Here is a 12,169-nt window from a genome sequence, read left to right on the forward strand (position 1 = left end):
ATTAATACGGAGAAGGAGATGAACGGTTCAGATCGACTTTTTGGATTTTGAAATTTCAAATTTCTACCGTAAGCATTTCGGCCCATATGCTAGAGGAAGCGCGTTAGCCGTACTCTATATATATATATATATATATATATATGTATGTATGTATATACATACATACTAATTGATATCGAATTTTTCGGATTCTAAAATCAAATTATAAATACTTGAAAATATTCATACAACATTATGGAAATTTTACGAAGCCTCGATTCGAGTTCTGAATTGAAGAATGATTTGTGAATAATTACATGATATGAAATATTAAACTTTGAAACTCATATATAGAAGAAAAATTTATAACAATGTTAATTAAAAAAATTTACTGTTTGCTTCCCGTCAGGTGCAATTCGCACCATATATATATCAATCAATGAATCACTTGATTCTTTGGAAAATCTCCACCATTCAAATTTTGCTGCACTCCAGATCCATGCTGGATTTATTCAGGGGAATAATTGGGTGCTTTAAGATCCGTGCTGAATTTAATCCAAAGGTCTAAACAATTTTATTCCGGGGTGCGAAATTTTTCCGCACTCCCGAATTTTTATTCCGGGGTGCGGAATTTTTCCGCACTCCCGAATTTTTATTCCGGGTTGCGGAATTTTTCCGCACTCCCGAATTTTTATTCCGGGGTGCGGAATTTTTCCGCACTCCCGATTTTTTATTCCCGGGTGCGGAATTTTTCCGCACTCCCGAATTTTTATTCCGGGGTGCGGAATTTTTCCGCACTCCCGAATTTTTATTCCCGGGTGCGGAATTTTTCCGCACTCCCGAATTTTTATTCTGGGGTGCGGAATTTTTCCGCACTTTGGGTATTTTTAAAATTTTTTCAAAAAGCTGGTTATTTTTATTAAAATGTTTTAAAATTTGGGTAAAAATAAAAATGTCGGATATCTCTAAGTTTAGAGACCGAACATCCTGCCGCGAGGTGCAGGAAATTTCTGCCCCCAGTGTCACTGCGGAGTAGGACCGATTACTGTTAAAGGATTTAATTATTGTTACTATTTTTAAATTTGAGCTCATCCGCAGTGACTCTGGGAGCAGACGATTCGGTCTCATAAATTTACACATGCAACTTACTTCCGCTCTCCTACATTCTCTCTAAAAAAAATTGATTTTGAAGCAACTGGCATTAGCCAGGTGCAGTCAGGCTCTCCCTTCTCTCTCTTCTTCTTGTTTTTTCTTTAATAAAAATGTTGCGAAGCAAGTCTTTAAAGCCGAGATTTTTATTAATACCCTAAAAAATAACAAAATCATCAAATATGCCCTCGCATTGAAATTATTTTTAAAAATGCCCTGACCGCGTTTGGGCGGTCAGCTTCTTCTTATTTTTTTTATTTTTTTTTATTTTTTTTTATCAAATTGCCCAGCGGGAAGACGGTCAGCTACATTACTATTATTATCTTTTTACAGATCTTAATATTTTCATATGTTTATCAAGATTATAAGACAGAGTTAACATGAGTTTTCATTTTGCTCAATTTTTTTAAAATAAAGGGAGAGACGAACCAATTAATGGGAACAGAACTAATTTTGTGTAAGATGAGGTTTGATGGAAGAATACAAATCAACAGCGCTAGAATAAAAATATTTCTGAACAGTGTTTGAGAAACTTTATTCACTGGATAAAAAAGCCACAAATATATTTCCATGTAATCCGAGTATCCGACGCTTTCGGAGAGGACCTTAATTATAAAAAATCTTGTGTAATTAATGCTATTGGACCCCCGTTAATTGTGCAAAATTATGTTATAATTACTTTTAGAAATTTGTACTGCTCATGAGCTGTATTCAATTAAGTGTGATTTTTTAATTTGCCTTTACCAGTGACAGTTCTAATTTCTGTCCTCTGGTTAGCTTTGTGATAAAAACAACAGAACATGTGATCATCGATGATATATTGTTCATAACTTATATCCTAAGCGCATCAGCATTCACTTTAAAAAATTACAACATTTCGATTTTATTTTGATCGGTATCAAGAATTTTCAAAAATATATTGAATAAATAAATTTTGAACATTGATTTTTAGCTTATTAATTTATATAATAATAAAATTGAAAAATAATAATTCATACAATCACTATAAAATTTTGACTGTTTGGACTTTGAGCATAATGGAAACTCATGTTAACTTTGTCTTATAATCTTTGGTAAACATATGAAAATATCTATAAAAAAAGTTACTGTAGTTGACCGTGTCACTGGGAAGTTTGGTCAAAATAAAAAAGGCTGACTGCTCAAATGTGGGACGGTTTAAGTTGACCGCCTCATGTTTGGATGGTCATGGCATTTTTAAAAATAATTTCAATGTGAGGACATATTTGATAATTTTATTTTATTTTTTGAGGTATTAATAAAAATCTCGGTCTTAAAAAGACAACTAGTTACGTAACTGACTCCCCTTCCATCACTACTTTTGCCAATCAAATGACTTTAAAAAAAAAAAAAAACATATCACAAGCTACTGACTGTTCATGTTGGACGGAAACAAAAGTGAGTGCGAATCCTCTGAGATATCTCAACTTTTGCGTGACCGACGTGTCCAGTGCCTATTCGGGGTGATGTAGGGATCAGTATTATGTGTGCTTTGAGATTCGTGAAGAACGTATTTAAACGATTGAGATTTTCCATAAAGTCACGCAAAGTTTGAGATATCACAGAGGATACGAATTCAACAAAAGTTGGGTCATACGGAGATAACCCAACTTTTTTTGAAAGCGCAGTGCTTATTTTTTTTAAAATGCAATTAAGGAGATTTTTAGGTGAAGCTTTAAATTAAAAAGAGAGGTAAGTTGGTTATCTGAAATTACATTGATTTGAATAATTTTTGTTTGGTGGATATTTAAAATTAAGAATGTCTGAGTTAAGTTAACCCAGACTGACCTAAAGTTAATTTATCTATAATTTAGATCAGTCTAACTATTTCATATTTAATGATCTAAGTGAAAATTAATTTCTCAGTACATTGACACAAATTTCATCTCATATAGATTCAATTCTTGAGAATAACATTTAAAAATATTAAAGATGTATCGGAGTCGGAGTCCTTTAATAAAAAAAAAAATCCAAATTCCACACGTTTTGACGTAACTGGACTCTTTATTGTGTTGGCACGTCACGTGTACCAAATACATCATGCGGGCACGAGCACGAGCACGAGCACAAAATAGTATCTTCTGCGGAGTTGTTCTGTGCGGAGCTTTTAATCTAATTCGTTCGTTTCGGATCAGACGAAACATATCAGATCTTGCCCGAATTGAAAAAAAAAAATTCTTAAAATTTGCGGAGCTTTTAATCAGGTCCGCCCAATCCAAAATGAACGGACCAGATTAAAAGCTCCGTACAAAATGACTCCACAGATAATACGCTTTCTATGGACACGACATGAGGTGACACAGTTCATAAGAAAACTAATTCAACTCTGCTGGGCTGGGCTGCTGAGGATCTAACATCTAACATCTAACATCATGGGACGGTCACGCTTCCTTTGCCTTGTAGGATACATCAAATCCACAAAGCAATCGGATATCCTCTGCATTAACTCAAAAGGGAATCTTTTAAGTTAATAATCTCAACCGTCTGATTTTAAATAGAACTAATTTTTTAAAATTAGTGCAGATCTAGTTTATACGAATCATGAAACAGATCGGATGGTAGAGATGCATAACTCAAAAGATTCCCTTTTGAGTGCAGAGTATACGATTATACGAATATGAATTGAATTGACATGTACTTCTGTTGGCACTTGGCTACCAGTGCAATACCTGACAGTGTCAAATGAAATCTGAACTGTCCATTTTAATCAGGTACGAATCTTAAAGCAAACTCTTTATATATAAATACACCTTTTTAGTCTGGTCAGTTGAGTAGACCAAAATACCTTTTTTAGTTTTTACTTTACCAATGGAACGAGAAGGACGATCGATTAAACCTCTTGCTTGCAATCAAACCCCTTAACTTTTTTATTCAATTATTATTCTCTATTTCCCCACTTCACTCCCTTTTCTCCGACAGAGACGATGACTGTGGTTGAGATGGAATCGTTGCCGCTAGGGTTCCGATTCAGACCCACAGATGAGGAGCTTGTTAATCACTACCTGAAGAGCAAGATCACCGGCAACGGTTCTCCTGATGTCCACGTCATCCCCGAGGTCGACTTGTCCAAATGTGAGCCCTGGGATCTCCCAGGTACCAACTTCCCCTCATTTCACTTCATTTTTATTTTCTGATGTCAAAATTTTCGAATCAGAAAGATTGATATGATACCGGATCTGATTCTGATTCTACCCACTTTAGCTCCCTGCCACTTGTTCACTCAGAATCTAGTTAAAATTTCTAATTTCTATCTCTAATAATTCCGGCAAGTATTTCCTTTGTTCTTTCATACGAGTATTATTATTTTTTTTTCTGTACTATAGACTAAGGTAGTTGTTTCAATTTTTGGACTGGTCTAGCCGTCCAATTGTGTTGACCACTGCTGTCGTGCTGTTATTTATTAGTTTATTTTTTCTTGGAACCAGTTTTTTGTTATACTGTTTGATAATTATATGGGGGTTGGAGTTGAACAGCTTGCCATAGTTTTCAATGAAATGAAAAAAATAAATCAGGTTCATCCTTTTTGTTATTGTTGAAAAGGTGTGGGAGTTGGAATCAAATCACGGTTGTACTCTAGTTCAATTTTTTAGTAAGCTTATGTTGACTACAAAAGTTTTGTACATATTCTTTTACAAGTTTAAAAGACTGATTCTGTCTCCATTTCAGCTATGACAAAAATGATTCTTTTCAGTGGGAATCATATCAAAGTTGCAGTTGCCCTGCTTGATAGAATCAGAATAATCAATTTTCAAATCTAAATCCTCTATGGTGTGAGGTGACGCCAGACGCTAGTAAATTGTTTTTTGTCACCTTATTTAGTCCAAAAGAAGAATTGAAATTGGAATGCCCAGATTCTGATTCCAAATGGTTACTCCTAATCATTTTATGTTTGGCCCACCACTTTCTCAGTATTGCAAACAATTGACAAGCATTGGAACAAGGTTATTTTAAGAAATGATTATGACTAAACTGTCCTTAAACTTGGGAAGATAAACTTAATTAATTGTGTCCAAAACAAGTTGATGTGGACTTGAAATTAAAATTTGTTTTTCTCGGTTTTGTTTGATACGACCTTGGGAAGAAGAACAGAAAAGATACGTCCAAATTTTATTAAAGCCGTGGGAATATTATATACATCATTGTTCAATGAAATATATCCATACACTCACCAATAATCCAATAGTTGGTGCTTATTGAAATTATGTGAAAGTGGTAATTGTTGGATGCAGAGTTGACTGTGTTGGAAATTATTTTCTTATTTTGGTGCATTCTAAACACATTTTGAATTTATATTTTATAAACAGGTAAATCCCTAATAAAATCCGACGATCAGGAATGGTTCTTCTTTGGCGCCAGAGACCGAAAGTATCCAAATGGGCATCGGTCAAACCGGGCTACTGGGGCAGGGTACTGGAAGGCAACTGGCAAGGACCGGATCATCCACTCCAGGTCCAGGGAGAAAAATAGACCCACCATTATAGGCATCAAGAAAACTCTGGTTTTTCACAGGGGCCGGGCTCCCCGTGGCATTCGTACCGGTTGGATTATGCATGAGTACCGTACCACTGAACCTGAGTATGAATCTGGCAATCAGGTACTATCTTTACCTATAATTTCTATTTTTACTTTTCCCATGTACCAGACAATGATCACAGGGTATAGTCGGTACCACTCTGAAGCAGTTTGGAAGGTAACTAGTGGAATAACATGTGAGATGCTTAATTAATCGAAAATTTTAGAAAATTTAGCTGTAGTTTGCTAAATTTTGTTACTTTCCAAAACATGTAATTTTTTTTTTAATACAGGGTGGGTATGTCCTTTACCGCCTATTCAACAAAGAAGAAGAGAGAACGCCCGTGAAAGATGAAAATGAAACCGATGAAATCATATCTTCTCCAGTTAGTGAGAGGCAAAATGAGGTACAACCAGTCCCAAATTTGCAAGAAGGACCTCCAACTTTGTCTGAATTTACTAGCAGTACATTACAACCTTCTCACCCAGATGAATGTCTCGCTGATTTGGCGAACAATTCAGTTACATCTTCTACGGTAACTCCTAGCGCTGTTGATCAAGGATCAAAGGTGAAGCGATAATTTTTATTTTTTAAATATTCTTCTTTATATAAAAAATGAACCATTTGCCCTCACAACCAGCCAATTAGAAGACTGATCATTTCTCTTAAACATGCTTACATATTTTAAATTTTTTTAATAAATGGTAAATGGTACTTTATAAATTTTAAATTAAGTTTAATAGAAAAGACAATAAATTGAGTAAATTTGTGAGTTTTTGGAATTTAGAGGGGTAAATATGATATTATTGAATTTTAGAGAGGGAAATATGTAATTTCCAGGTCTTCGAAGAGCACACATGAAATTCCCCCTTATGTTATTGTAACCAATAGAAGCATTTTCTTTCCAGGACACACGAGAAGATGCGATTATGCAATTACAAAACATACCGCTAGATGAGGTGGATGGTTTTCCCAGTATGACATCTCCATTGCGGCCATACACGGATCATCCATTTCCTAACAACCTAAACCAAGAAGATTATATGAAGCTCCTTAATTTTGATAGTTGCTCAAATCCTGAATTGGTGGATAATTTGTTGGACTCAGAGCTTCCTAATCCACCCAACTACTCAACTACAAATCAACAGGTCAGAGTTTGTGTGTTTTTGTTGATCCAGGATTGCCCATGGTACATTTTGTGTATTATTATGTTTAGATCCAAGTTTTTGGTTTTGTTACATTTTTCATATTAGCATATGGTTGTAAAGAAACTTACAATGACTTTTTTATTTGAGTGAGGCTATGGAACTATGCATAGCGCGGATTGGTCTGTACTATAGACCAATATCATTGTTTTCAAAGTTCAAATAATTGATCTGAACCATTCAACATAATCTCCATATAAAAGTGTACTTTCCGGCTAAATTTTACATTTTTTAGAATTTTTGTACTATTTTTTTTTAGATAGGTAGAATATCATTAATTTTGAATGGTCTAGAATTTTTAGATATTCAATTGATTTTCTACCTATCTAAAATAATAGTAAAAAAAAAATGTAAAGTTTTAATCTACAAGTACATTTTCATATGGAAATCATGTTGAACTGTTCAGATCGACTATTTGGACTGTAAATATACAGATATTGATCCATAGTACGGACTAATCCACGCTATGCATAGTACCATTGCCTCATTCTTTACTCTTTTTATTGCATATTAATATATTAACAATCTAAATTTGTTGTTTTAAATTTCCTACAGGATAGTGCTGTCAACGAGGATATGTATTGGCCTTATGAACAGCTAGGAAGTGAAGATGTTGACTATACCAATGATGAAATTAATGACATAACAAAGAGCAGAGCTCTAACAGAAGATACTGGAATTACTATTTTGGGCCGTGGTGTGAAGCGGCCAACAGATGAAAACCTTCAATTCCTGCCGCAAACACTACAAGGCACTGCTAAGAGGAGACTTTATCTTCTAATAAATGAATGGTGGGGCGGTAGTTGCACAATAACTGATGGAAAAAAAGACAAGGTCAGTACTTCATCTAGTTTGCACCATTTTTTTTTTTTTAATTTCAATTTCTATACACCCTTTCATCTAGGGCCTCCCTCGTGTTAATGCAAAATCTGGTTCATAGTTTATTTTTGTATGCATCACTTTTTTCCCTGACCAAAGGAAGACAATTTCAAACAAAGTCATTTATATCATGTATTATCTTTTAGTAGTCATGCCCTGTACTCTCGAGACAACATGATGCAATACTTGGAAGTTTAAACTATGAATTATCTTATTTTGCAAATAGTGGAAACTACTGGGGGTTGAAATTTATTTTTGTATTGTAGTTGGATGAATTAATTCATGGTATGTGCTATGCAGGTACTACAACCCACCGGTGGTGATGCTTCTCTTGCAAATGAGCACGAGGATCTTCCAATTAGCGGTAATGGATTTGGAACCTTATATAAGAAACCCGAGTTATTCCAATTTTTTCTTGACTATGTTTTCAAATCCCGTGAGGTGCTGATATTAAATGCAAACTCTTCTTGAAGATATAATACTAACTGTTATAAAGCTAGTACCAGATGGGCTAGTACATGTCTCTTATAACATGAATGAAACTTTCACTAAAAACTATGTTTGGTAATTTACCAGTCAGGTTTTGGTTTACATAGCTCGATACTAATTAAAGTAAGCGTTTAATGTGCGTGCTCTTTAATATTCAAGGGCCAGATGGTGCACCAACAGATAAAACTAAAGCTGAGGTGATGTCACGGGATAAGTTGTACCAGAAAGGAGATCCTCAACCCAAAGGAGGCGTATGGACTGGTACGATCTGGTACAGTACCCGATTTGCTCTGTGCATAATCCTTGTATCCGTCTGTTTTGGCATATGGAGTAAATCCGCAGGAAGCATAAACTGGTAAATAGTATAATATCTCATTTGGTTTAATGTCTGTACATAGTATTAATGTAATGACTAATGAGACATGTTGAACCAGTGTAGGAGTCAAGAGAAATTAGGTGTAGTCGGGGATGTAGTAGATTTAGTGTGTTTTTAAGGTTGGTTTCTGTAGAAAGAACCACTCTGCTAGCATGTAATTTTGTGTGCTATAGTAGGTAATTTAATAGTGTTTTATGTAGTTGTGATCCTGTTCTTTTTTCTTTCTTCTGGAAATGCTTGATAACACCGCCAAGATTCAATCACATTAAAAATAGTCATACTTGATCGAATATAATTATAATAATAAATTGGATTGAAGGTTATAGTAAATCCAGTTCAAGGTGCCAAAGTCGGGCGTTTGCGAATAAAGTTGCGCCAAAGAAACGAAGAATACCCAAAAGCTGACTGTTATGTTTCTTGTCATTTATCAGTAAAATGATCGCGGGTAAAACATGAAAGTTGCGCTACATATTTTCACGTTACTTTGAATGTTATGCTCAAAATACGAAAGTGTATCAATCTGTTCAGAAAACAAAACAGTCTATAGTAGGGTCCATTGCTGATCCGAATTACGCTAAATATATCTACTATTCGGATACAAATAATTGAAACGTCGAATCATATCAGTATACATATCCACACAAATATTTAAATATAAGATATCCATATTTAATTTTTCACACTATTTTCACCCCTACTAACACACTAATATGATACTAACATTGGTAATTGCATTTCAATTTTAAAATTTACGTCACAATTTCATTGTAATTTCAGAGATATATGATAATTTTATAAAAAAAAAATTATATAAAATTGCTTTCAAACCGACACGTGGCAAAAATATTAATTGATATTTACTGATACATTTCAGAAATTAATTTCTTAATACTAAAAGCAATCAAATTAATTGCATTAAATTTAAATTAACTTAAATTAATTTTATTCTAATTTCAATAGTCTGTTCTCCGATTTCATTTTAGGCACTGAATCAATAAGAAAAAAGAATGAGTCTATGATACTATGCATATTACGATTTGTTACCGTGCTACGGCTCTATATTCGAGTTTTTAAATCTTAACGGTCGATCCGAACCATTCATCTTGTTCTCCATATTAATATGTGTTTCGAGACCAAATTTTGCATTTTTTGAAATTTTTTTACTATTTTTTTAGATTTATTGAAAATCACTGTTTTTGGATGGTCTAGAATTTTCAGATCAAGTGATTTTCTAAATATCTAAAAAAATAGTAAAAAAATTTAAAGCCGTAGCACGGTAAGAACCCGTGATATGCATAGTACCATAAACTCACTCAAAAAGAATCATCAATCATACACCACTCCACCAATAACAAAGGCAATTTTAGGCACACGTCTCTTTCTTTTCATTATATCGAAACACTTTGTAAGTTTGTAGACATATCCAACATGATTTGCATATCTAATTTTTACATCCCGTTTTTCTTCTTCTTATTTTTTTTTGTGAGCGAGTCTATAGTACTATGTACATCACGGATTGGTCCGTAATACGAATCAATATTTTCATTTTTAAAATTCTAACGGTTGATTCGAACCGTTCAGTATGATCCTCATATGAATATGTATTTGTAGATCGAATTTTATATTTTTTTAGAATTTTTTTACTATTTTTTAAGATAAGTAGAAAATCACTTGATCTAAACATTCTGAACCATCCAAAACAGTGATTTTCTACCTATCTTTAAAAACAATAAAAAATTCTAAAAAAAATATAAATTTCGATCTGCAAGTACATATTCATATAAACATCATATTAAACGGTTTGATTCAACCGTTAGAATTTTTAAAATGAAAATATTAATCCGAATTATTAATCAAATCGTGCTATGCATATTACCATAGACTCACTCTTTTTCTTTTCTGTTTGTTTGGGAGGAATACCGCCTCATATTAAGAATCGACATTTTTTTATATATATTTTTTTTGAGGTGAACATTTTTGTATATTAACACCTGGCCGGCTGCCTATACTGCAAAAAGAGGATTAATTAGATGTGTATATAAAATTTTATACAATTTAGGCGTGTTCTTTATAGTTTAAAGTTGGGCATTTAATTAAATTTGATAAAATTTGAAAATATATATAACCAATCGAGTATTAATAAAACTTAACAATTGTTTTTTTTAATTATTTGAGGAGTGAATAATTAACGTCAAAATTTGTACACAATCTATATAACAATAAAAAAATCTAACAATTTTTTGTTTATCTTAATAACCATTGTCAATTCCCATAATAGTTCATAAGTTCATCGTCAATAAATTTATTTACGCCAAATAAAATTAACACATCATGTCTTATAGTCTGGACCAGTGTCAGTATGCGCTCGTCAGACGAACAAAGTATTATCAAATAATTAATCGGGAATAATCAGAAATAATCAGCTATAATCGGAAATAATTGGCCGATTAGTCGGAAAAATATATAACGGTTTGATCACCAATAATAACTAATCGACCGATTAATTCAAAATTGGTGTGGACTATAAAATAATTAGATAATTTAGGCAGCCTCTTGTCCATCTTTTAAATAAAGCTGCACATATACAGCTAGTGGTTTCAACTCAGAGACGTGTATGACCACTTGTCTTTTAGAATAGATAGAATCTGCTCTTGAATGGGGGGACACGAGGTAAAGAAAAGGAAGTGGAGGGGAGATGGATCTGATTGCACTCAGTTATTCGCTCCACAAAAATAAAATTGAAAGAGAAGTGGACGAAGGGGGACACAGCGAAAGTGCAATCGCTGTATAATTTGAGTATTGGAGTGCAGTAGAGGTAGAGGTAGATTCAGGATTTCGATCAGAGATAGGTTCAAAATGTAGAAGAGTATAATTTTTTTTTCTGATGAATTAATGATTTTTTCGAAACAAATAGCGGACCGGACCACATCTTTTTTTTTTTTTTTTGTGAATTAGTCTGAGCTGGTGTTCTTTTTCGTACGATTTTCTTCTACTGCACCATAAATTAAATGGTAGATCTTAGTATCACAAGTATAAAATACTATTGGACCTACTTCTTTTTTTTTTTTTTTTTTCAAAATTTAGAATTAGAAACTTATCTACTCCTGAGCCTCTTTAGATCCGCTAGTAAGTGAGATGACTTCTTTATCTATCCTTGTCATCTCACTTTCATTTTTTTTTCTGTTAGATTATAATCAAACGATAATATAATTATGAATTGTATACTATCATATAGGATTGTCTTAAATTAAGTGATCTAATATAGAATTGAGGTATTTGACAATCTATGTATTCAATAGAGTGCGATCTATAAATGTGTAGAAAATTTAAGCAAAGATTAAATTATTGATGGACTGATTATGAGATTTGCAAATAAAAATAACCACTATCCAGAGGTTTGTGCGGGCCGCACAAAATAACCTGAGTAAATATGTGAAATACAGACTGAGTTGGATGATAACCAAAGTTTTGTGCGGGCTGCACAAAACACTATTAATTCAAGAAAGGCAATTTTATAGACATGTCTGTCCGTTTGTGCGACCACACGGATTTTGATGTGGC

At 33.4% G+C, this 12,169-nt stretch overlaps 1 protein-coding gene across 2 annotated transcripts; it reads left to right on the forward strand.

Annotated features, from left to right (window-relative positions):
* The first annotated feature begins 3,929 nt into the window (after window positions 1-3,929).
* Window positions 3,930-8,807, forward strand: LOC144572591 (uncharacterized). 2 transcript variants are annotated; one of them, XM_078322223.1, is made up of 7 exons: window positions 3,930-4,239; window positions 5,451-5,740; window positions 5,952-6,227; window positions 6,568-6,807; window positions 7,420-7,698; window positions 8,044-8,107; window positions 8,392-8,807. In XM_078322223.1, the coding sequence occupies exons 1-7, from the start codon at window positions 4,071-4,073 to the stop codon at window positions 8,589-8,591; spliced, it is 1,518 nt and encodes a 505-aa protein (XP_078178349.1). In that variant the 5' UTR covers window positions 3,930-4,070; the 3' UTR covers window positions 8,592-8,807. The 2 variants fall into 2 exon arrangements, with proteins under 2 accessions (XP_078178349.1, XP_078178351.1); XM_078322225.1 differs by having other exon boundaries at window positions 8,398-8,807.
* Window positions 8,808-12,169: the final 3,362 nt, after the last annotated feature.

The sequence above is a fragment of the Carex rostrata genome, chromosome 20 (genome assembly GCF_964058835.1).
Source record: "Carex rostrata chromosome 20, lpCarRost1.2, whole genome shotgun sequence".
Taxonomy (NCBI): Eukaryota; Viridiplantae; Streptophyta; class Magnoliopsida; order Poales; family Cyperaceae; genus Carex; species Carex rostrata.

Bases quoted from the DNA above. Each gene is read 5' to 3' on its own strand.
- LOC144572591 (XM_078322223.1), top strand. From the start codon at position 4,071: ATGACTGTGGTTGAGATGGAATCGTTGCCGCTAGGGTTCCGATTCAGA. The intron at 4,240-5,450 runs GTACCAACTTCC...TTTTATAAACAG, and splicing joins TGAGCCCTGGGATCTCCCAG to GTAAATCCCTAATAAAATCC. The intron at 8,108-8,391 runs GTAATGGATTTG...TTAATATTCAAG, and splicing joins CGAGGATCTTCCAATTAGCG to GGCCAGATGGTGCACCAACA.